Source organism: Trichomonas vaginalis, chromosome III, assembly GCF_026262505.1.
Source record: "Trichomonas vaginalis G3 chromosome III, whole genome shotgun sequence".
In the NCBI taxonomy this organism is placed as follows: Eukaryota; Parabasalia; order Trichomonadida; family Trichomonadidae; genus Trichomonas; species Trichomonas vaginalis.
The window spans coordinates 15,903,564-15,930,563 of NC_067205.1; the positions used below are offsets into that span (position 1 = coordinate 15,903,564).

Here is a 27,000-nt window from a genome sequence, read left to right on the forward strand (position 1 = left end):
ACAACCGTAAGGAGAACCTCGAGTGGTTCTAAGAGTAAAAAAATTTATTTTAGGGGGAAACCCCAAGTAAATTTAAGTGTTTAGTTGGATAAGTAGGCACTATTAATGGTAATTTGGAAAATTAGCTCCCGACCTTTGAATTGGGCTCTTTCGTTATCCCAGTTGCGTAGGAGGTCGTCCCAGAGGAGTTGGTAGAATTGCCAATTCAAGGACGATTTGTCCTCCCAGGCATTGAGGATGTACTGCTCGTAGAGTCTCATGACCTCTGCCTTGCACCAGACACCCTCTCCCTTGGAACGTAAGGCTTCTTCGAAGTGCTCGAATGCGATTGGCTGCTTGACCATCCGAAATGACACTTTTTGTCCGTTTGGTCAATGTTCGTGTCTCGTGCCATAGTCGACGAAAATACAGACAAACAGGTTATATATGAGTTTGAGACCAAGAATGGTGTAACTCGACCTGCCCGATTCAAAGACTCCGAGGGCGACCATGAAATTAAACGGAAATTAGCTAGGAAGGAATATAAAATGGACTGGTTGCCACCACCTCCACCTCCACCACCTTTACCTGTTCCTCAAGTAAATAAGCCTTTCCCGTTCCCAAGAATTCCCACATTTTAATTCAAATTCGAATAAAAATTTTTTATTTCATGCAATGTTTAACTATTTCACCATCTTCTTTAACACCCCAGTACTTACGCTTGGAGAGGACATGAACTTCGGTGAAAATTTTGTCCAATTTGAATTGATCCATCTTCTCACCGACTAAACCCATTTCAATGAGTTTGTTGTATCCTTCTTCGTTCGTCATGAGTGCGTCAATGTTCTCATAGTAAACCTTGACTTTCGATTTGACTTCCGAGAAGAACTCATTGTAGTTGTCAAGGACTGCCTTTGCGAACTGAGGGTAAGACCAATGTTCGACAATAGGTTTTAATGTGGTTACTAAGCCACTTTGACCTTGAGTGAATTCGTACTTCAAAACAAAAGGAGAAAACCTTTCAACAAAGTTGTCGACCTTCTCATAATGTTTACTCTTCATCTCTTGAGGTTTCTTAATGGAATATCCCCATGTCGAATTCATAAGCAATTTGAGTGTCATTGCAAGTTTGGGGTTTGAAGCTTTCCTAATATCATACAGTTGTTGTATGACTTTTCCAACTGTATAGTTCCTTCCCGGGAACTCACCATCTTCGTTTGGAATTCCAGTCGGAATATATTGGACAAACCTCATGTATGCAGCGTTAAGGTCGACATAGTATATCTTTTCATCTGAGTCGAACTTGTCGCAACCAATTGGTCCAGTTTGTGGAAATTCAAGTGAGTCTCTTATCTTCTGAGAAACTTCTCCTGTTATCTCATAAACATCGTCGAAGCAACCTGTTTCATATAAAACCTTCTGACCTAACTCAGATGCTCTCCAATACAATTTGACGTCAACTGGATGTCTCAATGGAAGTTTGTATATAGCATCTTGAAGTTCTTGCAACCTCATTGGAAGTTCTTCTGGTTCAGGTTGGTATCCGAACATACCAACCCCTTGTGGAACTGTGTACTTCTTTTGTACTAGAACTTTGTCTGGAACAACTTTTGGTCTTGCTAACAATGAAAAGTTTGTTTCGTCTTTTGGTACAAAAGTTTCTGTCAGCTTGTCATCTGGAATTGGTTCCAACAAACCTTTCTCGAAAAGAATGTTTACAGCTCTGACAATGTTGCACTTACTTTTACCAAAGAATGGGTTTGTAAGACTTTCGTTCAACATGAAGTGGTTGTGGACAATTACAATCTTCAACCATGGTAAGTCTTTGTCAACAACATAGTCGTCATGTGAAGAACCTTTAGCTGTAGGTATGTTGACTCGGATATTGACATTTGCCAACGGTGCAATTTTTGCCAATTGACCTCTGAGAATGTACCTTGTCTTCACGCATGACTCAAGATACTTCATCTTCTCATCTGTAACAAGACCAGAGTTCCTGAGACATGTAAGAATGCAAGGTTCATTGACAATTGTTTCAATTGAATTGTAAATTCCATACCTTGTCAAGTCAATGTCAGACTTATTTATGAACGGGAAGTATCCAGCATGTTGTCTGACTGCTTGAGGGTTAGGTTGGTACCATTCGAACTTGACACTTGCAATTCCTTCAATTGCATTCAAAATGTCTGAGTCGGAGTCAACCATTTGTTCTCTCTTTGTAGTCTTGAAAGCGTCAAGAAGTTTTGCGGCTGTTTGTTCATTGCCATGTGCATAGTAAATGTGACCATCCAAATCTGTTATGGTCAATCTGAGATTGTGTCCTTTCTTATTTCCGTCTTGAATTGCAGCAAGTACTCCCATGAAGCCTTCTTTGTTCTTTCCTTCGTCAAAGTTTACTGTAAAGGTTCGACCAGATGTAATTTGACTTCTAACTTCACGGTACTTTTCATATGCATATCTTGTTCTTTCCATGGGAGCATGTGCGTCTTCACCTTTTCCTTTTTTCCTTCTCAAAGGATGCAATTGTTCGTCATGTTTCCAGTAGAATCTGGCAAAGCCGTCGTGTCCTTCAACTTGAGGTTCACTAACATCGAAAGGCATGTCCATAAGACGTTCTTCTTCTAACCTCTCTAGTCTGTTTGGATAATTGGCACGTGCTGTTTCCAAATCCATTTCGTAGCGAAGACCAGACAATTTGTCATAGACTTTTATGGGTCTTCCCTTCCTATATTTAAAATTCTTCGAAACTCTCCAACCATATCTTTGTAACTCTGCTTTTATTCTAGCAGACTTTCTATCCATTCTATATGGGGGCATTTTTATAAAAATAAAAAATTTTTTTTCTTTACTTTACATAACCGCCTGCTGCCATAAGTCTTTGACGCCAACCCATACCAGCTAATGAAGGTTGACTTGGTTTAGTTTGGAAACTAAACTTTGGTTTTGGTTTATCTTCAGTTTTTGGTTTTTCTTCTTCTATCGGTTTTTCGTCACTTTTCGGTTCCTCTGACTTTACTTCACTTGCAGGAACAGTTGTGTCGTCAACATCTTCATAAATATCATATGCCATTTGTTTTTCTTTTCCTTTCAACTTTTTGTGTTTGTTGTAAAGTTTAGAATATTTCGACTCTAAGTCAATGAGATGTTCTATAATGAACTGTTGGTCAGTGAAGTAAACTTTTCCATCTGTTGTCTCGAAAGCTCCTTCAGACTTCAATATTTTATTTGTGAGAGTCTGTTTCTTTTTTGAGATACTAGCCGTTCCATTTCTATGAAAAGTGACTTTATAGTTAGGGTTTGTATTTCCAGACCTGGCACTTTCTATTATTGAATTTTTCTCTTCATCTGTAAGTTCTTTGACAGGTTTTGACAATGGTTCTGAACTTTTTGCTTGTGGTGTCAAATCTACCGTTTCAACTTATTCGGTCATTTCATCTCAGTAAAAAATTTTAGTTTGGTTTGTTTTCAACTGGTTGTTTAGGTTTTTTAAGTCGGTCTAAAACTTCCTGAGGTATAGGAAAAACTTTACAAACACGTGGTGTAACTGCTGGAAGCCGACAAATCCATCTTGAACTCATTTGTCTCAATGCTGTATTGTTCATTTCATCTCAGTAAAAAAATTTACATTCCCACGTTTGAGGCGGTTGAGGTTGGTTATTGTTTACCCACTGTTGTGCATGGTTATATCCTCTGTTAAAGAATCTTTCACCTTGGTCCATATAGTGTCCTGCTTGGTTATAGTAGTCATTTGCTTTGTTATAATAGTTTCCTGCTTGTCTTCCTACATTGTCCATCCATCCTTGAACTTTTCCTCTTGTTTCAGGATTTGGAATAAGAGTTGTTGCATCTCGTGCTACTCCCAACCTTTCTGTACAGTTTGTATAATAGGTTGTGCTTTCTCTTTAAGTATACCCTAATGTACTCAAAATCTTCCTTCCAACTCCAAATACACCTCTGGCTATTGTTCCCACTGCGGGTAAAAATCTGGATGCGACTCCTGCCTAATGCGCCAAATAAACCCATTTCTTATAGGGTAAAAAATGACGAATCCGAACAAGGACCCCTATGTTTCTAAAGCGACAAAGAAAGCACTCATGATAAAAATCTTTAGTTCAACACCAAATGCTTGGTTTATGGATATCTTGGAAAACATTCCGAGAGTTAGAACAGATGGAACCTCCATACTGGTTAATATTTGTTGGTCAAAACACAAGATACTGTGAAGCCATACATTATGGTCCAAAAATATTTTAGATGTGAAAACTGCTTTGACAATATTCGTTGACAAATACCATCCAACAAAACTTACATCTGACTGTGAAAGTTCTTTCAAATCAGATGATGTAAAAACTATCTGCGTTCAAAAAATGTAAACCAATATTTCATTGTCGACCAAAACCATTCTGCTCTTGGTGTCATTGACGGTTGTATAAAAATGTTAAGAGACTTAAACCAACCAAAGGTGGTGAAGCAAATGAAATGTCATATGACGACAAGTATAGGACACTTCTCCATGGCAAAGATGAGACAAGTTTTAAATATTTACAATAACCGTAAACAAAAAGGTTTAGGAAACCCTCCCCCGAAGAAATGAAAAACAACCCTGACTTAGAGAAAGACTATATATTTAATAATTAGTCAAAGAGACAAACAAGAAAGAATGCCGGGCTTCAAACTTCAGAAAGGTGACAAAGTAAAAATAGAAATACCTAACGCGACCCATATGAAAATACTATTGACTATGACAACAATGGGAACCGACAGGTACTCACATTCGTGTTCGTAAAAATAGAAGAAAGTATACAAGAGAATATTATTGAAGTTTTAGGCAAACATGGCAAAATGTACACACTGCAAGCAGAAGATAAAACTACTATTGCCAGACCTCGTTTCAAACTTGTCAAAGTTCAAGGTGGGATACTTTCAAAGACAGTTCCTAACAAATATAAGACAACTCCTGACGAATATGCTAAAGAAGTTGAAAATGACGACTAAGCAATTCTATACATGCGTAAACTGTCATGTAAGGTGGCATGTATTCTTTACTTTGTCCCGTTGTTTGCGTATATCCTGAAACGAAATGTGTATGGTTTCCTTCTCCCTGAGTGTCACTCCAGTAACAATTTATAGCAAACTTAACGTCCTCTTTAACATCAATCCTTTACCTTTTGTCATTCCTGACCAATCCCAATATCTATGCTTATGCCAACCTGCTTGAGATGTACTTAAATCTATGTAGTGACTGTGTGCAGGTAAATTTTCACACTGAAATCGTTTTACTTCCACCTGTTTCCTTTGAAGAGTTTGCACAATACAAAAACCTGTCGACTATTTGTTCCCATGCACCAACACCAAACATTACTTGAGGACCTCTTGCATCCATAGATGTATAAATAGAACCTATTGGGTTCATTAAATCAAACATATGAGATATTATAGGATTGTCTCTTTTGAACTTAAAATATAGTGCAACTATTTCAGGTTTCTTCTGGTTTGTGTCAGAATATTTTTTATAATATAATCTTATGTTTTCAGGGTAGGTAAAGTCTTGACTATAATATTTATTTCTGTCATCTGTATAATAAATATACTATTCTCGTTTTTTCTATTGCATTATATCTTTTATATCTATAATAATCTAAATATAATGTTAGCTTTTGTTCATCTACAGTGGTGTCTGTCGTCATCTCCATAGTCATAATAATATGGTGCTGGAGCTGGGTCAGGCAATGTCATATCTGCCATTTCATAAACTCTTAAATATTTTTTTGTTCGTCTCCATATAAGTTTAAGTAGCAGTTGTTGTCTAATGGAACTTTAACTTGTGTACCATTATTCTTTTTATAGCTTTCATACATTTCATTGTTATTTTTCGGAATGAGTTTACACCGTGTACCATTTTTTAAGGACTGTACCAACTGCCATCTAAAATATTTATTTCTTCATTGACAGAAAAGTCACCAACAATAGTTTCAATATTTTTTGTGTGTTCCTATCAAACTTTGGTATATTTCATTGACATATGTTTTATCTGCTTTCTTTTCAAGGCTAACGTTTAAGTCTGTTATTTCAGATATAGAATGTGTATGTCCAACGTCACTTTTCCTGTTTAAGGTTTCTTGTAAGTTTGTAATATTTGCAATGGTATGTGTATGTCCAACGTCACTTTTCCTGTTTAAGGTTTCTTGTAAGTTTGTAATATCAGATATAGAATGTGTATGAGTCTTATCTGCTTTTGTCTCTAATGTTTCCTTAAGACTTGGTATTTGGTTAATATAATGTATATGAGTCTTTTTAGAATATTCGTTTTCAGCTCTTGTCACTTCACTTGACATTTTATTGTCAACATATGTTTTGTCTGCTAGTTCAGGATGAGTATGTTCTTTTGTTGCATAAGCATTGTTAGCTCTTTCTTCTTCTTTGCTATTGCATCGTCTACATATTCTTTGTCAGCTTTGTTGTCAACATCTGCTTTCAAAAGAAGTTCATTTATAGGTTTCTCGTTTAAAGTTCCTTTTGTTGGATTTATACAGACAGTATGGTTCTTATTGTCTTGAAACAGAAACTCATCTGTCATTGGGTTTATTGTCAGTTTTAAGTTTCCTTCTTTCAATGACTCAGATATCTTAGAATAGTTTGAAAAGTTTGTTGTGTTCTTATTTAGAGCTTGCATAATGAGTTGTCGGTTGTGTTGTATTTCTCTCATAGACGCTGTTTCATTTGACATTTTTATTATAGATAAAATATGCTTCCAATAGAAAAGAAAATTCTAGAGTTGCTACAACTAAACCATTAGATGAACTTTTTACTAATGTCGGTCAAAAGTTTGAGACAGATACCGTAAAGCATGAAGGCTATCGTTTTGACTACCCATTAAGATGGTTAAGAGACCCATCTGTCACAAAAGCTATTGGCTTTCGAAGAATAAAGTTTGTGTCTGTAGAAGATAAAAGTTTTCCATTTATTGTAAGGTTTCATATAGATTATACATCTGAAGGGCAACGAAAAATGTGGGAAGAAATTGAGCTAATACAAGTTGACCTCTCATCTTCTCTACAGACTGCATTAAAAAATATAGAAGATAAAATAAATTCATGTTATGCAAAATATGCTGATGAATATGCGAATACCAATAGCACACTTTATGTGAGAATTGTATATGACAAACAAAATTCACAAGTGTCATTTCAAATCTACGAAGACAATCCAAATAAAGACGAACAAATATATACAGAATTCACTGCAATGTCATGGTATTATTTGCAAAGAATGTTAAATCAGAAAGTTGAACCTCCTTTAGCAAATATCTACAGTCGATATGCAAGAGATGAACCATATTTATTTAAAGATGTTTTCGACCAAGATGCTGTGATAGTTCATGCTTCATTTTCTGGCGCCCAAAACTCTTTCTTATGCTTGGCAAATGACTTTTACGAAAAACCTACAAAGTTATACGAACCACCAAGTGGAAGTATTTCAGACTTTCAAGTATGGTTTACTACAGATGGAAGAAAAAGAATAATTCCATTATACCATGCGTTTTACTTAGAACTTAGTTTCATATACAACTACTATCGAACGGTAAAAATATAATTTTTTAATACGGTTGAGGTGTTGGATTTGGTTGCCAACTAGACTGTGGTGCAGGTTCAGGCTGTTGTATAACAGGAGCTTGTTCTTCTGGTTCAGGGTCTTTAGGTATAATACCAACAAACTGACCTACTCTTTTACCAATATTTTTGACACCGTTCCATACTCCTCTTCCGACAGATTTTATTCCATTCCATATACCTCTTCCAACTCTTCTGAAGAAGTTTCCAATACTACTGAAGAAACCCATTTTACTACGTGTAAAAATCTAATGTCCGCCTAGTCTCTTACGTTTCCTGTTGAGTTCCATAGCATTCTTTAACTGGAGCTCATACATTCTGTTTCTCTCTGGTAGAAAACATATTCTGGGTCAACTCCTGTGTTCGCGTCATCTGCATAAAGTTGTTTATATCCACTTCAGGGTTTGTATAAAACTCTTTCCATCTCATATTTGCATACCATGGTGGCAAACCTAACGCAGCGTCATTTGACATGGCAGTTTGCATTTGTACATCTGTTGGTACTTGACCATAGTTTGCCATTGCAGTTTGTATTCTAACTTCATTTGGAATATTCTCTGGGTTTGGTTGTCCAGGTTGCTGTGCATTCGCTAAGTTCTGTGCGTCCATTTAATATTAGATAAAAATATCTCTTACGAGTACATATACTGAACATTTGCAGACATTGGTTCATCTTCATATTCTCTGTACTTTTCTGCCACGTCAAATAAATAAATGACACAATGGAAAAAACCTAAAACAAGTAGTCCTATTTCAAACCACATTTACTTACTAATAAAATTTCTTTGTTATGACACTTTCTCCGGTTTATAGGACCTCTCTCATATTCTATCTTGTCATATATAAACTCATAGTCATGTATGTCCTCTAACCATCTCATAACGGTTTCCAAACCACTTTTATCGGATGTAAAGTAAAAGCATGGATGGTTATGTATAACGTCTAAAGTTTCTAAAGAGTCTCTCAAAGTCCAGTCTACTTGGTATTGAAAATCCCATGTGTTATAGAACGGCGGGTCGAGAGAGGGTCAAAGTTGCTATTTGTCACTTTTCCACAAGAATATAATGGGGAAAAAGTTATCATATAGTTGATCTCATTCACTGAGGTGAGAGATGCATGTAGTGTAATGTGATAAACAGTGGGATTGCTGCTCTAAGTCCTAGGTTCGAGACACATTGGCTTCATTTTTCTCTTTTTTATTGACGTAAACTATTCAATTTTTGTGTTCTCCATTCAAATTTCAGAATTTTTTTTGCAGATTTCACGCTACATTCGAAGTTACCTTTTGTAACAACCACCACTGCCTACGAAAGATGAAAGTGTGTCACGATTTCACCCGGAAATCCGACGGTTGTTTAAGAGTATGCACTTTTGTCACCTACTCACGGCGGGTCCACTATAAAGAAAACATTTTCCTTGTCTTTATATTTTTCATACAACTCTGTCCAATGACATCTCACAAACTCTATACCCTCAATATATTTATCTATGTCCTCTTTGAAAACATTTGTATAGTTGAGATATAAAACTTTTGACATAAGTGTTTCAATGTCATGAACTCTTATAGCACCACTATATAATAGTCTAGCAGATATACTATCCCAGTCTATATATTCTGCTTTTTTCAAAACCTCTCTCACAATATTTTTCTTATCTAATGGTATACGTTCCATCTTACCTATAGGTATCTTTTCTTTTAACTATTTCAATATATTGTTTGTGTCTGGAATATGTTTGAGACGGTTCATATAGTTGTCGAAGTCATTGCATATAATCTTTGAGTCAGGAAATACGGTATGACATAAATGGGATATATAGAAACTTCCACCGAACAAATCTACAAATGTTAGACCATTCGGTAGTTTCTTAAGTTCTCTCAATATAATATCTTTACATCTACTCTTATTTCCAAAGAACGGTAATGGTGGTTTTGTAAAATTCATTTATATATAATAATAAAAATGTTTTTACCTGAAAAGTGACAGAAAAGTGACAAAGCATGAAAACATATATAATTTGTGAAAAGCGACACATTATATAATGTTTTCGACCCAGAAGACTAACAATTTTCCGAATAAAAACTTCATTTATACTAAACATCTTCGGGGCTAGAGGGCGCAACGCGCCTGGAAGCCCCACTTACCTGACCTTGTATAATGACAATTTTTTGAATTCCAGACCTTTGTGAATCCATATTTTTTTCTGACATTAACAGGCTTTAATCCAAGAAAGGGCATGCACTAAGATCGAAAAACTATCCCTCAGTAAATAATAAGCAAATATCATTAAGGGTCCACTGTAAGGCCAAATAAGGCCTATCGTCATCCCAAAAATATTGCTCAAGATGGTGTTTTACTAAGACCCAAAACTTAAAAAAACACAAAAAAATTAACTTTACTCTTTTGAGATCCTTATCAGATGTGCAACAATTTGATGCAGTATCGCAATTCGAATCCGATTTTTTAATGTAGGTGTACTCTAACATTCTTGAAAAAATGCAAAATGATATTAATTAAGCTTTTCATTTCTGTATCATACACGAAACAAAATCATTTATTATACTAAAATTTATCAAAGTTTGAATAATGAAAAAAATAATATCTAAATTTTTACATTGAGTCGGCTATTGATATGGTCAATATTAAATCGTTTAAAAATGGGCATTGGCCAGAATAATACCCACTAAAATACACTTTTTTAAATGTTATCAATTTGTTATGGTATATCTTTATGATAATGAATAAAATGCTTATCTTTCATAAGTAAATACATAATTTATGCTGAAACACAAAAAATAACACGAAAATTTTTTGCCAACATTTCAAAACTAAGGATAATGTTTTGAATATATAAACAATAATACTTTGTCTGGAGAATTAAATTTGTGCTATCCAATTGTCAATTCTTTGAATTTTTTATAAAATACACGATATTCCGACATTAGCCTCTTTAAATATAAACTACATGCATCACAATATTAGTATGTAATGGCATTAAAGCGAATTTCCTAATTTCTTCTCAATTTAATTCCTAGAAAAACTTAGGAATTAATGATTGGAAATAGGTCAAAAATTCCTAATATAAAATTCATACTTATAATAAAATCAAAATTCGAAAATATCTATTTTTCAAAACACGCATCCAGAAGCAAAAAAAATAGGAAAAATCATGTTCTTATAAAACTCGCTGATTTTGCAATTTTTATGTGATTTGAAGTGATAGAATATATTATCATCTTATTAAAACATATACTTCATTGTTACATTCACAAAATATTAATCAGAACACTAGGAAAAGTGGATTTTCGAAAAAAGACGATAACGATTATTTGCAAATCGCCTCTCAATTTTGAGAGACTTTCAATTTTTACAGTGGACCCTTAAATATCCTACAGAATTTATACAAATATACATAAAACGGCTTTCTCCTCAGAAAAAATAACTTTTGAAATTTTTCACAATTTCATGGATGATACAGAGGACGACCCGTTACTGGAACCATCATTATCCATCAACGATTCCACTTTCATGATGGAAAATGGTAGTACAAGCAACGATGTTAAGAACGTCTTCAGAGAAATGTTTCAATCAAAAACTTTAATTCCAACAGAAATTCAAAACAAACAGAACATTAGGACAGAAATTAGTATAGATTCGAATCAAATGAATGAAAATGCATTTACGCGTGAAAGTCAAAATCTTTATTTTTCACAGTTTCCTCGACATGATGAAAAGAGTCGAAATAAGTCGCGTTCATGGACTCCAGAAGAAGACAATCGACTGATTGAAGCTGTAAATAAATATGGCTCCTCAGAATGGTGTAAAATTGCACAATACGTTGGGAATGGTCGAACTCGATCTCAATGTGGGCAAAGATGGAATAGAGTTCTTAGCCCACAGATTTCAAAAGATCCTTGGACGCCAGAAGAAGATCAGAAGCTCGCAAATTTAGTTTGTTTATATGGGGACAGAACTTGGTCAAAAATTGCGAATGAAATGGGATCAAGATCCGATGTTCAGTGTAGGTATCGATGGAAAAGGACGCTAAAGGCTGCTATTACTAAGGTAGTCACAAAATCTAAGTAGTGAGGCTCTCAAAAATTGAACCGGACTCCATACAAAATTTGTGTACCCTCACTACTTAGATTTTGTGGCCTTCAATTGAGAGGTTAGTTTTGATAGAGCACGTTATAAAATTAAAAGGGAAAAATAAATAAAATTTAAACATTTAATTATATATAATGTAAGGAGTGTAATTCCAAATTTTCTAAAAACTATTCAAATTTGAGCATTTTTTTGGAAATAGTAAATCTAATATGTACATCTAATAACAACATGATTCATCACCTTTTCAAGCTCTGCAGTCAATTTTTTGAAATTTGATTGAAATAAATGTAGCAAAAATTACATTTCATTAGGGAATATATGAGTTTCTCTGGAAACAGGCTGATAAATTTTAAATTGTGTCCAATCAACATGAATGCATTGAGAAATTTGGATTGATTTTCTGGTAGAATCTGGAACAATTCAACCATGTATAAATGGATCATGTAATCATCATGAAATGTTAGTGTTAGAGTTCAAAAGAAACAGAATGAGTGGAAATCAAACACAATCTGAATAATTTTAAACGTATACAATCTTTAAGTTTGTATTTTGAATTCTACATATATGATTGTGTAATTCGTTCTTTCAAATTTTCGGATTCAGGCATGTTTTGATAAAATTCATTCCCAAAAACGTCAATTAACAATTAAATTTAGTGTATTTTAAATATATATACGTATTATATTTTATAAATTATATTAAATTCGCAAAATTTTAAGTTTTAAACAAAAATAAAAAATGTTCAAAATATGAAATTATGCATAGGATATTAAAATTTACATGTTAGCAATTTTTTTGAATTGCTTTCAATTTTCATATTGAAATTTTTAACATTTTTTTCTGAAATAATAAGCAAGAATATCAACCTAAATAATATTAAATTCCATGCGTTAATTTCCCCTCAAAAGTCATTGACCGCCTCTCAATCTAGATTTTGTGAGTACTTTAATTCTTCTTATCCCTTGTATAGTCCTATGAATCAGTTTCCTAACGGGCAATTAGAAAATTTATAATAGAGTAATATTTTATAATTATATATATTTTACATGCTTTTCATTTCTGAGTGTTATTCAATAAATTGACTATATTTGTAAAGTTTATTTTAAAAGTGACGAATTTTTTCCAACGTTGAGCGAAAAAATAATTGGTGGCGTGTCTCAAAAATTTACCGAATCAAATAATAAAGGAATTACATGCTTTGACAGAGATTTAATGAGCGCATTACCCCGAAAGAGCGGTCGGGTGTTCAGAGAAGTAAAATGAAAAATAATATTAAGCCGTGTAGATTGTTAGCGATCAGCGAAAGATCTTCTACTATGTGTCATTGTCATTATTGCTATTTATGGATGATTTTGAAGAAATGAGATTTCGACGAACAAATGTAATAGAAAGAAAGCATTTTGAATAGATCAGAAAGATATTTATAGCCATGAATTTAACAAACAATAACACTAACTTTTATTACAAACAAATAAAAAAAATTAATCCCAAATTTCGCCAAATAATAGCTCTTTGTCCTTTTGTTCTTCTAATTCCATCATTCTTGCTTGCTCTTCTGCTTCCTGTTTAGATATGCCTCTCTTTGGAATGTGGCGAGGAACTAATGGCCTTCCTGTTCTGTATTTAATAGGCTGCTTAGCTTCTCTGAGTGTCTTCATTCTCTTTTCATTTTCTTTCTTCTTAGTTTCTGCTTGCCTTTCCAATCTAAGCTTCTCACGTCTTTGACTATCTTTTTCTGAAGCTTTCTTATGGATAATGTCAGGAGGAATTCTCTGAAAGTCTCGAATAAGGCCTTGCAAAGTCTCTTCAATTCTTTCAAGCATAGCTGAAGTATCTGTAGTTGAGCTTGAATCATATTCAAGCGTCTGATAGAATGCTGCTATCTTGTCGTGAAGAGAAGTTGCTTCCTTTTCAGACAGTTCTACACCAGTCTTGAAGTCTTTACCTCCAAAATAAGACTCGTTCTTTTCTTGATGTATGCGAAGATTTTCTGAAGCTTCATTGAACTTTTCAGTCATCTCTATGATGTGCCCATCTCTTTGATCTAATAATTTTCCAAACTTTTCTCTATATCTTTCAACTGTTTCTTCTGCTTCTTGACAATGACGGATCAAGAACATATTTTGTTCTTCTAATGTCTTTATGATCGTTAATAATTGTTCTGGTTCTGTAAAATAAAATTCGTTTTCTTTGTGTGTCTTCTTCCAATCTTCTGGTGTAAGCATATTCAAAAATTGTTTGTATTGTTGGCATTCTTGTAGTCTTTCATCTTGGTGAGCAATATCATTACGTAAAGCAGAAATTTGTGCAGATATTGTTTTAGGAGAGTTAGCTCGATTCGTTCTTTAGCTTTATTCTCAGCTTCCTGTCTTGCCGCCATTGTTTGCTTTCCATCATTTTCAAGAAAGTTGTTAAATTGTGTTCGGAATAAATTGATTTCAGCCTCTTTTTCTTTTAATTGCTTTTTCTCTTCTATTTCTAAGCGTTCTAATCTTTGGAGCTCTTCTCTTTTTGTATCAATTGCTAATTGAGCTAAAAATATTTCTCTTTTTTGTGCAATAAAATCGCGCAAACCTTCTTTTGTTTTACCCATCTGTGGACTAAGAATGATTTTGGCTAAAGCTTTTTCTTCTGCATCAGGATTAGAAGGCTTTGGTTGGCATTGACGCCTCAAAAGGGCTCTTTTTGATTCTAAGCCTCTTCTTGATAATGGTGTCATTGCAATTCTAGCACGTTGAAGTTCTCTTTCTTCTTTTACTTCATCTTTAATTCGAAAATAATCCGTTGATTCTGGAACTTTAAACGGATTCACAACTTTTGAAGTTGAAGCGTGACTACCACCATCATAATCACTCAATGAATCTATTTCGTTTGCAGTTTCAAGAGATCTAGTGGTGCTTTTCATAGTGTACGTTAATTAATTCTGCTTCTTGAAATTGAATTGAAAATATGAAATCGTAAAATCTCTTTATTTTAATGTAAAGAATAGAATTAATTAAAATTTAGCAAAAATTTTGCTTCGCAGAAATTTTTGAAAAGATGTATAAAATCTGCTATTCTAGTCTAAATTCTTTCACCATTCAGCTATTCTTGTCCTATAATTGTCAAATATTTGATGCGATTAGTCAAAAACGATATATTAGATATAATCTTATTCAAATTCTATGGGTTTATCCAATAATTCTGCTCGAAATATAGCAAGTGCATATGATTCAAAAATAATATATCAATACATAGTTTATTAAAACAACAGAAAAAGTAATAAAAACAATAAGAATATAAAAGTCAAAACAGTCAATGAAAGTTATTAATCGGTGTGGAGCAAAGCCTGGTTTGATTTAATTTGCTGATATGTTGGATAATCTTTGATCAAATCCGCATTCGACATATTTTTCCATGGATTTATTGGTAAAATGACTTTCCACCATCTGTGATCTGGTCCAAATAAATCAGCAATATTGTCTGATTCTGTTTCTTGTTCAAAGCCATATTTGATGTTATTCCACTCTTCCCAAGAAGTAATATTCTTCTTTGCGTTATTCCACACTGAATATGCAAATTGCATGGTCATAGCTGCATACATCAATGCAAAAATAACAAAAACAAATTCAACAAAAACTCTGTAGTTCATTCCATCAAGTAATATAATAACAGTACCAGCAAGATGGGCCATTGCTGATAAGGATAAATATATGCTTCCCCAGAAATTAAAGCAGAAAAACATTTTATGATTGCGTTTTCCTATCCATGAACCAACCCATCCGCAAAAATGATCGGGTCTAATGACGAAGCGCTTCGCTAATTTTGAAACAATGCATCTGCCTGGAGTCGGATTATCATGAGCCCTTTTGTACTGAGTATCGTTCGTAATAACGCCATAATATGAATCTTCTAATGTATCTACTAAGATTTCGTTGTTTGGTGGAAGTTTATCATGAATTGCCCAGTAATAATAAAATGGAATATATCCAGGACCGTCGTATATTGTCTTAAGATAACAAAAAATGAACATTATTCCGAATACTGTTATGATTGGTATAAAAATTTTCCCGTAAATTTGTAAATTGAAGAATGGAATCCAATAAAGAATTCCTAAATTGGCAAGAGCCTGTGTAACTACAAAAATAGGCATGCCTGGAGCACAATACCAATGTCCGCAGAAAAGAGCGCCATTAGACATTTTCGTGCAGCAACAACATTTTTTAAAGTCAGAATAGCCTGGAAATTCTTCAATATTTTCTTCTTGTGGAGGATTTTCTGGATCAGTGGGTGCTATTTCGGAAGGTTTAGTTTCTTGTTGCTGTAAATTTTGGTCGGGGATTTGATCATCCGACATTTTTCTCACCGGAAGAAAAATGAAGCAATTGAATCATAATTTCATAACAATTAAGTGCTCCCATTTAACATATAATGATAGCAAAAATTCGCGAAAATCTCTGGTCGGAGAAAATCCACTTTATTTTGCCAAATTTTCTTTGTTTTAAGATAGAAAATCATATGATATATCTGATGATATAAGACTTCTTCTCCAAAATGCTGAATCAAAATTTCAAACTGAAAATCCAAGAATCATGCTTTAATTTAGCAGAGAAAATGACTTGTTTGGTTCCGTTATATCATATTCCATCTAAATCAATCATTGTCTGACAAATTGAATCCCTTCCGACGGTTTTGACGGCCATTAAGGTCGATGCTTGAATCCCGGTCGAGATCTTTATCCCGCTCGGCGCTAAGGCTCGATATAAATGTTCCAGGGGGCAAACCGTTAGCTCATGCAAAACGATGCTTTCTCTAACAACACTTCTTTTAAAAATTATTGGGCTTTTAATTTTATTGAGCTTGAGAAATGTAGTATCTTACGTATTGAGATATATCAACTGTTTAGTATCGGAAATAACTTAGAATTTACAAAGAAAATTGCGAAATTTCAAATAACATGGAAATATTTTGGATGAGAATTGAATTTAATAATATTTTGTTAAGTGTTGCATGGCGTTGATAACAGTACGTATAAATACAAATAAGATTTAAACAAATTTTTAACAAACAATACGAAAAATATAAAAAAACACCAAATGGGTATTACAGATACTTTGATTTCTTCTTTTTGAGTCCGTGTTTCTCTTGATATTGAGTAAACAAATCAAATAAGAATTGCTTGACGTTTTGTGGTTTTTCTTTGAGTGTAGAGTTGAGTGCGAATTCTATCATTTCCCTGACTTCTTTGTGTTGAGCAATAAATTCTTCGGCTTCTTGCTGAGGAATTGAAGCATCAACTTTTGCAATGAAAGTTCCAATTGGAATTAGAGAAAATTTCTTTTGTTTTCCGCATCTACTTCTATGTCCGATTGTATAACCAACACCTTGTGAAAGAGGAGCTAAATCATAAGTTGCTGGAGGTGGAGCGTCGCTATCGCCATCAGGATACATCCAAAGAGTTCTTCGTTTAGGTCCTGACATAGTAAAAGCTGGAGCTCGAGGTTTAACAGCTGTAATTTTATATTTAGGACCCGGACTTGCTGTTTCATCTTTTATTGGTATCTTGTTGCCAATGGTAATTGGTCTGTTTTCGAAACTACTATGTGTAAAGTAACTAGGAGTCATTAATTCATTTGATGAATAAAAATGCTTTCCATCGCGAACACCAATAGATGTTTTAAGAACACGTGGAAATACTCTATTGTTTATAAAGTCAATTCCTGCGGTAATCGATCGCTCTTGGTATCTTGGCGTTTCGACAATTTTATGTGAAATCCTTGTATCTTTTTCTGATGGTGGAGGATCATAGTCACCAGGACCTGGTGTTAATTCAATTGGTGGCGGAGGTTTTCGTGCATGTCCGATTTCTATTTTAGGTAAATCCTTAGTAAAATCCTGCAATTCTTGGTAATATGGTAAATCTATTTTGGTATCTACATTGTGCTTGATTTTTTGTCTTTGAAAACAAGATGGAGGCCTCGCTCCAGTTTTTGTGCTCATCTTGCTCTAAAAAAAACGTGATTTTGTCATAAAAATTTTATAAGAATACTTCGGAAAGAGAGATTTATGAATTTGATTAGCTTGCTTTGTGTGTGTTAAAACTACGAGATTTTTGATAAACTGGCTGAATGAAATTTTGTAATCTGCAAGATTGATTACTCCGAATAGAATAATATGACTCTCATACGTTCACATTGATAACAACATAGTTGAAACGTTGATTTCTAATAATTGTAAATCAAATGAATTTGGTCTTTTAATTAGATGATAATTAATAGTATGTTTTTGATGTAATAGTCTGTATTGTACATGTAATGTAATAATTCAGTTAAAACATGAATATTTTATTACAAACAAGAATATGAATAATAATATGTAATTCGGAAGTTGTACTATAGCTTCCTACACTTCTAAATATTGATACACCTTAGTACAGCAGATAATTGTGAAATCTAACGATGGAAAATTGTAGCAATCAAATTTATGGCAGAAAGATGATACGTCCTGGATTAGGTACAATATGCTATATTTGATGTTCAGGATATTAAACATATGATTAAGGTAACGATAAATCATGAAATATTAATCGGTAAATAGCATTTTTTCTTTTGGAATTGGAGTTAATGTAGATTGTCTTTGAATACTTTCTTCAATTGTAGATGTTTCTTTTCGAATTTGATTTATACTTTGAATAACGGCAAATCTTTTGTTCTGTAGTCTTTTATTCTCGTCAATAGCATCTTTATAACGTTCAAATGGTTGATCGTAAATTTCCTTTAACTGAGGTATTGTTTTTTCGCTTAGATTTAATTTTTCAGCATTGTACTTATATTTATTTTGAACGTTTCGATTTGATTTGCTATTTCTTTTGTTTGATGGTTGATTTTTCGCTGAATTAAGAAGATGGATTGCTTTTGATGTCGAAAGTGGTCTAAACATTTTGATTTGAATACGTTTTCAATATTGAGAATGTATCGATACATTGTAAAAATTTCGGAAAAAAAGATTGACATTTAATTTGTTATTTATGTTTATTCAAGAAATCGAGTGGTAAAGTCAATTTTTAATTTACAACGTAAGGAAACCTGATCAATTTAAAAATAGTCATAATGATGTTGTCGATTTTTTGAATGAATATTGACATTTTAATTCCCAAAAAGGAAATATGATTTGCTTGACTAATAAGCGTATTTTTCTTCGATCCGAAATGGCAAAAAATCTCCAAGAAAAATTTAGAAATTAAAAATATCAACTCATATCTGAATTTTTTTCCTTCACTTTTATTTATAATTTTGATTTTCCTCTGATTTATGGTAATGAAGAATAAATAGAGGTGGCTTACACTACTTGATTTTTTATGATTTTGTCCATTATTGGTGAACTTAATTTTTTTCATCATTTAAATTTGCCCGAAATATATATACTTTTTCCTTAAATTTACTCCGTTGTTGGATTTTCATTCTTTCAACGAGCGAGAGTTTCAAAGGGGAAAGAATATCTAAATGAATGGGTAGAAAATGAAAAAGGTATTAAAGGAATACAAAACCAAATAAAATATCATTGAAGAAGCCCTTGAATTGAATAAGAACATTTGAACAACATCTGAAGAAACCTCAATTCAATCCAAAATTAATGAGTAATATTATATAATTGTAAGCAAATAGCATATTAATGCAGTTAATGTAACATCTCAATGAATCCAGAAATCATCTTTATTCCCTTTTATGTCATCAAAAAGGAAATCACGATCAATTAAGTCAAAGAAATTAAAATCAAAGATTAATTCGACCCAATTTAGACTGACATTTGTTCAAAATTTGATGATAACATGATAAGTACTTAACAAATAGACCATATAGCGCTAATTTCATGTTCGAATAAATCTTTATGAAACTAGAAGTCAATGCCAATTAAATACATTGCAATATGATTATTAAGTAGCATTTCAATGGCAATCCATAAAAAACATATAAATTTGTTCATAAAAGTTTCAAAAATTCAAATATTGTTCTACAAACTATTCACACACAATTACTCTAAGCATATTAATATATTTTCGATATAAAATTAAAGCTAGAGCATTGTCATAAAGTTTTCTCCAAGTTTTATTTTTATGCTCACAAATAAAATTTTGGAGAAACTAAACGTATACATTTGAAATGAGTAGTGTTTCAACTCCTATGACATCTCCTTACAGAACTCCAATCAAGTCTCCACATTCAAAGGATCCAGAATCAGCAAGAAAAAATCTTTTAAAGAAAGAACATGATCTGAACAAATTAGAGATCTTAAATCTTAAAGATGCCAATCTCAAATGCGAACAAAAGGCTAATGAACTGAAGAAACAGAAGACAAATCTTGCAAATGCAATCAAAGCTGAGCAAAAATTAATTACCACAAGAGAAAAAGAATATAAAGAGGAACTCGAACAACAGATTGAACTTGAAAAGCAGAAGATGAACACTCAAATAAGCGAGATTAAAAACGAAAAGGAGAATCAACGCAAAGACATAATTAACTCTCTGCAGCGCAAAATCAGACAAATATTAGATAAGTTACCGAGATCAAATGCAGATGGACATATGATGCTGAACATTGAAAACGATAATATCCAGCAAATGAAAGCAGAGTTCCATTCAATGGTCCTTAATTGGAATTCACAGAGGCAACTATCTGATATTGAGAGACTTAACCTGAAATTAAGAAAAACACTCTTAATGATTAAAGAAAACACTTACCTTAACATTCCACCACATCCAAAGTTATTTATTGAGAAATCACATGAGTTTGAAACAGAATATTCTCAACACACATCATATGAATGTCATCAAACTAATGTCAACTACACAAAACTTACAGTTGAGAAACACACCTTATTAATATCTTCATGAATCTATATATATGTCTTATATTTTCATCATTTCTAAATCCTATCATCTTATAGCTAATCTTTTAATCTTTGTAAGATTCTAATTCATATTGTGAATTTTAATTGAAATTTTGTTTTAATAATTCGAATAATTCTATCTGCAAAATGAAATAGTTAATTAAGTTAATTAATAATAACACTTATATATACAATATTTATTCAAATAAAATTTTGAAAATTTTTATATAAACAATAGAATATGTAATAAACAATAATATATCACAAACTACAGAATAAACAATTAATTTATCTTCCATCCGCTGTAATTTCCATATTTGAAGTTAAATCTTCCCCAAGTTGGTCTTTTATACTCATTTATCAACTTTGTTGCTCTTCCATGCATGAATCTATAATAGACATCTGGCTCGAACAGTCTAAATCCCCTTGTCAAATGAGATGTCTTGTTATGAGACATGTGAAAACCGACAGGAAGCATTATAGATAGCTGAGGACACAAGTTTGCAGCCCAATCAAAAGATAGAACAGTATCAACGTTCCAGTTCATTCCATTTTGGAGGAAACCATTAACTAATTCCCACATTTTCTTGTCTCCACCTTCAAAATCACCAGAAGCTTCCATTCCGACGGAATCAAACCAAAGCCTATGAGGAATATTGATGAAAAATTGGAACTGTTGTCTTAAATCTTTGATTACATAAAGAGATTGTTTCATTTTTTCAACAGTTGTATTAGAAAGTTCCAATCTCATTGTTCTTATCCATTCATGACGGGCCAGGCACTTGCAATGAGCGATTTCGAAGAACCCTGGAGGCAAAGTAACATCAGATGTCCCTGTAATGATGAATTCTGACCTCGCATTTCTTACTCCAAGATTTCGGAGTGGAAAATCAGGGAAAGAACTGTTTATTTCATCGCGCAATTTAACAACATCTCTATAATCAAGTTCTAAAACCTTTGTATGAGACTTTAATGGCTCTGGAAGTTGAATTATTTCGTCAAATTTCGGAGAAGGCTCCATTGGAGCGTAAATCACTATGAACTCGTATGCTGAGTCATAGTAATTCTCTGCTATCCAGTTATTATATGAATATGCCTGTTTAAATCTCTCAATTATTGGCTTATGATGAGAAATTGTAGTAATATAAGTGATATAAGGGTCAGTGGTCACCGTCTCAAGTCTGTTTTTAACGTATTCATATGTTTCTTTGAGCTTTCTTTGGCCTTCTACTGATAAAACGTCTTGACTTGAATCAATTTTACAAGTTGGCATTAATTCAGACATATAGGTATATAATTCTGATCCTGTATAAGTTGGCAAGTTTGGCTCGAAGCTTTTACCTGATAAATTAGTAGTATTTTGTATTATATCTAAAGTATATTTCGCGACATCTTTTGAATAAACGAAAACATCATCGCTGAGCCGTTCAGCACCTCCATGTATTAAGCAATGATATATATTTCGAGTGATATGGCTTGATATTGGCTTATGAATTTGAGGACCAAAAACATTGGGAATGTATATCTCTACATCGGAATGTCTGTCAAAACTTTGAACAAAGGAGATAATGGGAACATTTCTTGTAGCTGATTTAATGATAGTTATGTGTTGTTTTGAATTATTTGCACAATTTATTACGAGATATATGTTGCTTCCGGATAGGAACCGTGGAAAAACCGGATTAAGTATATCTATATGTAAGCGAGACTTGATTGCAATGTATTTTAACTTGCGCGCTTTTATTTCTTGCTCTACAGCCATCCCTATCATTCCAGACGTACCCAAAACAAGAATTTTAGGATCATTATCCCCTGGATCTAGCTCTAATTGACAGTTTAATAATCCTTTATCTATATCTCTGTAAAATCCTCCGAAATGCTTATATCTCCGCGATAAATTTGGCTCTAACGTATAGCATATATCGTAATTTGGTATATCAATGAATCTAGAACGCTTCTTTTCCTTATTCGGAAATAATATAACAACAATTATGCATAATATTGCTGTGAAAAGATGGAAAAGTGAATTTTTATACGCACTCATTTCAGCATCCGAACTTTCTTTTTCTGATTTCGGAAAAAGATTCATCCAGATATTTTATAACGAAGAAGCAATATAAAAAATAAACAAAATATAACAAAGATCATACTAAATTACATATATTTTTAATTCTTTGCTTTGGAATTGCTTTAATTTATTCAACCACATTGAAGATTTTGAAAAATTTTCAATAAAAACAATTAATTGTTAAAAATAATAATAACACATGTTTAATAAGCAGGGTTTGTACTCTGGAATATTCTGAGTTTCTTCAAATCATCACGAATTCTTCTGATGAAAGAAACGAAAATATGTTCATCATCAGGCTCAAAGAAATTAACATTGTATGGAGCGCCGATTTCGCGAGCTACAATGTTCATTATTCTTTGTTTCTCGCGATCAGAAGCAAGCGTTGCATTATGCGATTTAGCAACTCTTTCTGACAATCTCTTATTTTCTTGTTTCATTGATTCCAATTTTGTAAGAGATTCGCTGAGAAGTCGTTTCATGTCATATATCTTGTTGCTGTCAGAATCATGTGACTTCTGTGACTTATACTTCATGTCTTTGAGAGCTGCTTTGAGTTCAGCGTTTTCACGAACTTTGTCGGAAACTTGACGTTTCAAACGAGTAATTTCTTCATTTAGATCAGCATTCTTTGAAGAAAGAATTCCAACTTTTGTTGATTTTTCGGCCAAATCTGTTTCTGCGTTCAATAAGATTTGTTGTGATTTGTTTAAATCATCTTGCAATCTATTGATTTTGTTGTTTGCTTCATCATAGAAATCAATAGATCTGTTAAGATTTGCAATTTCATCTTGAAGAGTCTTCAAATTGCTCTTATATGACTTGTTTTCATTCTTTAAGTCCTTAACAGTTTGAACAACTCTTTCAGGCGGAATTCCTCCATTCCTAATATCATCAAGTAATTTTTCTCTCATTGCTGCCTGGTTGAATAATCTTGCAATTTGCTCGTTTTGCTTTGCATTTGTAAGCATAAGAGATGAAACTAGTGTGCAAGCAACCGAATCATTCTTAATAAGATCTGAAACAAGTTGATCACTATTATAAATGACTTGGTTTGCGTCAATGTTCTTCTTAATGAATTTAAGGAAAGCGGAATCAGAATCGAGATTAAATTTAGCAAATAATCTCTCGTTTTCTGCAATTTTGTTGAGTTTGGATAATAAGTGATTCAAAACAGCTTCTTTTTCTTGGTATTTTTCAAGTTCTTGATTATGGTTCTCTTTAATTTCATCTATTTGCTCCTTAAGTTTGTCATTTGCATCATTTAATATCTTGAATTCGCGAGAAGCTTCATTTAATATGAGTTGAACTCTCTGATAAGGTTCAAAATGAGTCATAAGTTGGATCTTGTCGAATCTGACTCCGAATTCTCCGGTAAATGGATTCTTAAGAAGATTTGAATTCATTGGCTCTGGATTTTCTTGTGGTTGATTTCTTGGAGGTGATTTTAATGGAGAAGACTTGGATTCAATCATCTTTTTAAGCATACTGATCTGGCCATCGTTTTTGGTAATGATCAAATTCAATTCATCATTATTTTCTTGAAGTTTCTTATTTTCGGAAGTAAAACACTGCACTCTTTCCTTGAGTTGCTTAACTTCATCAGTTAAATCATCAATCATCTGCTGAGAACGATCTTGTGAGTATTTTTCTTGATCCTTTTTAATTTGCTTAATTTTCTTCCTATCTTTAATGATTTGAGAAGCTAATGCATTACACTCTTGCTCTTTAATAGATAATTTTGATTGTAAATCTTGATTTTCCAACTTCAACGTTTCATTGTCAGATTTTAGCGTTTTTGCATCTTGTGATTGTTTCTTTAAACTCTTAATCTTATCCTTATTCTTCGATAACTCATCTTGTAGTTTTTGTGAGTTAGTTTCGATATTTCTTACATGTTGGTTGTGATCTAAGCAGATCTTTTGAAATAGCTGCTGTAAGCTAGAGAGTTCGCTACTAGAATCTCCAAGGTTCTTAAAAATACTTTCAATTTGATTTTTTACATCTGAATCAGTAACTTGAGATAATAACGTCTGAATTTTAGCTTGGGCTTGAACATTTTTACGAGAAACATTTAGAATTACACTAGATAAAGAATCGGGTGATAGATATCCATTACTTTTGCTATTCATTGATGAGCAAATCGGGCAAAAACTCATCAAAGCGCGGGCAAAAAAAAATGTAAACGCATTGATAAACGTTATTGCATTTTATAAGTCCATAAATAGTAAATACATAACTAACATAGCCTTCTCTACCCGATGGATTTAAAAAATCATCGTTCGTGGCATTTTGTCAGCAATCGAAATTTGCAAAAAAAATGTGCTCAAAATAAAATAATAAGGATATTACAACATTTATCATATTATTATCAGTATTATGATTTCATTTTCATATTTTTTTAATGTTTTCCTTTCTCTTCGGATTTTCAATTTCGCATATCTTAGACTTTCAATATGAACGGATTGTAGCCGGCGACATTATTGCGAGGAGAGTTGATACATTAGCAGGAATTATTCATCTTAATCTTTCTATTTCAAATTGTCCACCAAATTATTCTGTACAGCTTTATGCATTCGAAGAAATTAGAATCCCATATGTATTTCCTAATTCAACAAACTTTCAACCCATTTGTTGCCCTTCAAAAGAGAAATGTAACTTAGGCCAGGTATATTTTCAAGAAAATGCACCAGTTATTTCAAGAATGATTACACCAGAAGTTAACAATACAGGTAAAAACACAACCGATATCGATGAATCAGATATTATTCTTCAACAAACTTCAAAAATCGAAATCACAAGAAAAGGCATATGGACAATTCTAATTTCGAACTGCGGTTCGGAAGAAATTATGATTCATGGCTTCGCTACGATAAGAAGACATGATGGTTGCATAGATATCCGTCTGAAATTATTATATACCATCTCTATTTTAATAATTATTATAGGTGTAGGTATGATTCTGTACCACCTTTTCATGTGGGTATCTTCTGTTCCAAAATTGTCACTAGAACAAAAATCTATTATTGGTCTCATCACTTTATTTACGATTTATGGGCTTTTGACGACATATTTATATTTCTCATGGAATCAGACCGGTGATTATAAGATTTCTATCTCATATTCTTCATCATTTTTACGAAGTTTGATCACAATTTTAGTTTACTACGCGACATTACGACATTTACAGCTTCCTGACGAAATAAAACTCTACGGGTTCTTCGGAACAATCATTCCTGCCTTCATTGGCGCAGTAATTGAGAATTTTGGTATCAAAAACTTTTCTTCACGATACAATGGAATGTGGATCTTTGGATATGGCCATCCATGCATTGAATTTCTTACGATAGTTTCTGTCCACATTTTTGTTTTTGTTTACGCGCATTTGAATACTCCGAAAGAAGACGCAAATGAGAACAGAAGGATATTACTTGCATTAGTATTCTGTACGATACCATCATATACAGTAATGAATCTCTGTTTATTCGGATACAGATTCAATAAAAATTTAATTCAGACGAGAAAGAGCGAATGGGTACCATTTACACTCTGGCCTATGCTCATATCAGTGATGATATCCATAAATGCATGGTATGCTGGCGAATTGAACCCAGAAGGCTGGCAAATGTTTAATTCAGGAGAAGATAACCAAAATGCATTCGTAATCAAGAGAGGAGGAAAGAACCAAAAGAATACAAAGAATATGAAAGCGATGCAGAACCAAATTAAACAGGCTAAATTACAGAAACAACAACAAATAATTCAAGAAGAAAAAGAAAGACATCATACGCCTCCAAAATTGATGCCTGTTCAACTAGAACAACAAGAAGAAGTTTAAGTTATCTTATATTAATGTTTTTTTTAATTCAAATTTATGATTCAATAATTTTTTTTTTTGAATCATATAATATTCCATATAAGCGATACTTATATCGCTACGTTATATGTTTTTATTATATATTTTATTGTATTTTTTTTTAAATTTACATTTTGTTGCCCAATTCAAAACAAATTCCATGAATATTTATTTCTTTGACAAATGTTTATTGACTTGTTCAATTTATTCATGATATAACATTACGGCATAAAGGATGTTATGCAAAACCTCATTGATGGTGTATTATTATTGTCGTCTGGCGGTTTTAGGCGACAATGCGAATTGTCAAATAATAGGATTTTTAGCCAGATAAAGAGCTACTCCATATATCATGCGCGTTTGCACACTATATACATAGATGGAATTGATGCTCTTCCTTTATTTAGGTACCAAAAAATGCTTGAAAAATCTCTTTTTTAGACGACAATGATTATTTTGTCACTTTACCAGACGACAATAAAATATCCTCCTCATTGATAGTACAATACCCATCA

General features: G+C 32.9%; 18 protein-coding genes and 1 pseudogene across 19 annotated transcripts, besides 3 other annotated features; 6 read left to right on the top strand and 13 right to left on the bottom strand.

The window, feature by feature from the left end:
* Window positions 1-6,275: part of a mobile genetic element that runs on past the window's edge.
* Window positions 81-344, bottom strand: TVAGG3_0710070 (uncharacterized protein; the record flags this gene model as incomplete). The annotated part of the gene is made up of 1 exon (XM_051243744.1): window positions 81-344. The coding sequence occupies one exon, from the start codon at window positions 342-344 to the stop codon at window positions 81-83; it is 264 nt and encodes an 87-aa protein (XP_051090331.1).
* TVAGG3_0710080 (uncharacterized protein) lies at window positions 375-620 on the top strand (the record flags this gene model as incomplete). The annotated part of the gene is made up of 1 exon (XM_051243745.1): window positions 375-620. One exon carries the CDS (start codon window positions 375-377, stop codon window positions 618-620), a length of 246 nt encoding a protein of 81 aa, XP_051090332.1.
* On the bottom strand, window positions 643-810 carry TVAGG3_0710090 (uncharacterized protein; the record flags this gene model as incomplete). The annotated part of the gene is made up of 1 exon (XM_051243746.1): window positions 643-810. One exon carries the CDS (start codon window positions 808-810, stop codon window positions 643-645), a length of 168 nt encoding a protein of 55 aa, XP_051090333.1.
* On the bottom strand, window positions 1,537-2,586 carry TVAGG3_0710100 (uncharacterized protein; the record flags this gene model as incomplete). Its single annotated transcript, XM_051243747.1, has 1 exon — window positions 1,537-2,586. A coding segment is annotated over one exon (1,050 nt), but the record flags the coding sequence as incomplete, so codon positions are not given.
* TVAGG3_0710110 (phage tail repeat-like family) lies at window positions 2,825-3,049 on the bottom strand (the record flags this gene model as incomplete). Its single annotated transcript, XM_051243748.1, has 1 exon — window positions 2,825-3,049. The coding sequence occupies one exon, from the start codon at window positions 3,047-3,049 to the stop codon at window positions 2,825-2,827; it is 225 nt and encodes a 74-aa protein (XP_051090335.1).
* TVAGG3_0710120 lies at window positions 4,466-4,974 on the top strand (annotated as a pseudogene). The gene has a single exon. A coding segment is annotated over exon 1 (509 nt).
* A 973-nt stretch (window positions 6,276-7,248) lies between the features above and the next one.
* Window positions 7,249-7,572, top strand: TVAGG3_0710130 (uncharacterized protein; the record flags this gene model as incomplete). The annotated part of the gene is made up of 1 exon (XM_051243749.1): window positions 7,249-7,572. The coding sequence occupies one exon, from the start codon at window positions 7,249-7,251 to the stop codon at window positions 7,570-7,572; it is 324 nt and encodes a 107-aa protein (XP_051090336.1).
* Window positions 7,573-7,576: 4 nt separating this feature from the next.
* TVAGG3_0710140 (serine threonine-protein phosphatase family) lies at window positions 7,577-7,819 on the bottom strand (the record flags this gene model as incomplete). Its single annotated transcript, XM_051243750.1, has 1 exon — window positions 7,577-7,819. The coding sequence occupies one exon, from the start codon at window positions 7,817-7,819 to the stop codon at window positions 7,577-7,579; it is 243 nt and encodes an 80-aa protein (XP_051090337.1).
* A 110-nt stretch (window positions 7,820-7,929) lies between these two features.
* TVAGG3_0710150 (uncharacterized protein) lies at window positions 7,930-8,198 on the bottom strand (the record flags this gene model as incomplete). The annotated part of the gene is made up of 1 exon (XM_051243751.1): window positions 7,930-8,198. A coding segment is annotated over one exon (269 nt), but the record flags the coding sequence as incomplete, so codon positions are not given.
* A 745-nt stretch (window positions 8,199-8,943) lies between these two features.
* Window positions 8,944-8,973: a mobile genetic element.
* A 906-nt stretch (window positions 8,974-9,879) lies between these two features.
* Window positions 9,880-10,968: a mobile genetic element.
* An 85-nt stretch (window positions 10,969-11,053) lies between these two features.
* TVAGG3_0710180 (RNA polymerase II transcription regulator recruiting protein) lies at window positions 11,054-12,449 on the top strand (the record flags this gene model as incomplete). Its single annotated transcript, XM_001310818.1, has 1 exon — window positions 11,054-11,674. The coding sequence occupies one exon, from the start codon at window positions 11,054-11,056 to the stop codon at window positions 11,672-11,674; it is 621 nt and encodes a 206-aa protein (XP_001310819.1).
* Window positions 12,450-13,176: 727 nt separating this feature from the next.
* Window positions 13,177-13,920, bottom strand: TVAGG3_0710190 (inner dynein arm assembly; the record flags this gene model as incomplete). Its single annotated transcript, XM_001310819.1, has 1 exon — window positions 13,177-13,920. The coding sequence occupies one exon, from the start codon at window positions 13,918-13,920 to the stop codon at window positions 13,177-13,179; it is 744 nt and encodes a 247-aa protein (XP_001310820.1).
* A 2-nt stretch (window positions 13,921-13,922) lies between these two features.
* Window positions 13,923-14,600, bottom strand: TVAGG3_0710200 (inner dynein arm assembly; the record flags this gene model as incomplete). Its single annotated transcript, XM_001310820.1, has 1 exon — window positions 13,923-14,600. The coding sequence occupies one exon, from the start codon at window positions 14,598-14,600 to the stop codon at window positions 13,923-13,925; it is 678 nt and encodes a 225-aa protein (XP_001310821.1).
* Window positions 14,601-14,656: 56 nt separating this feature from the next.
* Window positions 14,657-16,518, bottom strand: TVAGG3_0710210 (cysteine S-palmitoyltransferase protein; the record flags this gene model as incomplete). The annotated part of the gene is made up of 1 exon (XM_001310821.2): window positions 15,003-16,031. One exon carries the CDS (start codon window positions 16,029-16,031, stop codon window positions 15,003-15,005), a length of 1,029 nt encoding a protein of 342 aa, XP_001310822.1.
* A 118-nt stretch (window positions 16,519-16,636) lies between these two features.
* Window positions 16,637-17,686, bottom strand: TVAGG3_0710220 (uncharacterized protein; the record flags this gene model as incomplete). The annotated part of the gene is made up of 1 exon (XM_001310822.1): window positions 16,778-17,674. The coding sequence occupies one exon, from the start codon at window positions 17,672-17,674 to the stop codon at window positions 16,778-16,780; it is 897 nt and encodes a 298-aa protein (XP_001310823.1).
* Window positions 17,687-18,097: 411 nt separating this feature from the next.
* On the bottom strand, window positions 18,098-18,613 carry TVAGG3_0710230 (uncharacterized protein; the record flags this gene model as incomplete). Its single annotated transcript, XM_001310823.1, has 1 exon — window positions 18,257-18,613. The coding sequence occupies one exon, from the start codon at window positions 18,611-18,613 to the stop codon at window positions 18,257-18,259; it is 357 nt and encodes a 118-aa protein (XP_001310824.1).
* Window positions 18,614-19,833: 1,220 nt separating this feature from the next.
* TVAGG3_0710240 (uncharacterized protein) lies at window positions 19,834-20,622 on the top strand (the record flags this gene model as incomplete). Its single annotated transcript, XM_001310824.1, has 1 exon — window positions 19,834-20,565. The coding sequence occupies one exon, from the start codon at window positions 19,834-19,836 to the stop codon at window positions 20,563-20,565; it is 732 nt and encodes a 243-aa protein (XP_001310825.1).
* A 146-nt stretch (window positions 20,623-20,768) lies between these two features.
* TVAGG3_0710250 (uncharacterized protein) lies at window positions 20,769-22,654 on the bottom strand (the record flags this gene model as incomplete). Its single annotated transcript, XM_001310825.1, has 1 exon — window positions 20,845-22,650. One exon carries the CDS (start codon window positions 22,648-22,650, stop codon window positions 20,845-20,847), a length of 1,806 nt encoding a protein of 601 aa, XP_001310826.1.
* A 171-nt stretch (window positions 22,655-22,825) lies between these two features.
* On the bottom strand, window positions 22,826-24,797 carry TVAGG3_0710260 (zipper putative tumor suppressor 2 homolog-like protein-related family; the record flags this gene model as incomplete). Its single annotated transcript, XM_001310826.1, has 1 exon — window positions 22,833-24,788. One exon carries the CDS (start codon window positions 24,786-24,788, stop codon window positions 22,833-22,835), a length of 1,956 nt encoding a protein of 651 aa, XP_001310827.1.
* A 236-nt stretch (window positions 24,798-25,033) lies between these two features.
* On the top strand, window positions 25,034-26,629 carry TVAGG3_0710270 (uncharacterized protein; the record flags this gene model as incomplete). The annotated part of the gene is made up of 1 exon (XM_001310827.1): window positions 25,034-26,467. One exon carries the CDS (start codon window positions 25,034-25,036, stop codon window positions 26,465-26,467), a length of 1,434 nt encoding a protein of 477 aa, XP_001310828.1.
* Window positions 26,630-27,000: the final 371 nt, after the last annotated feature.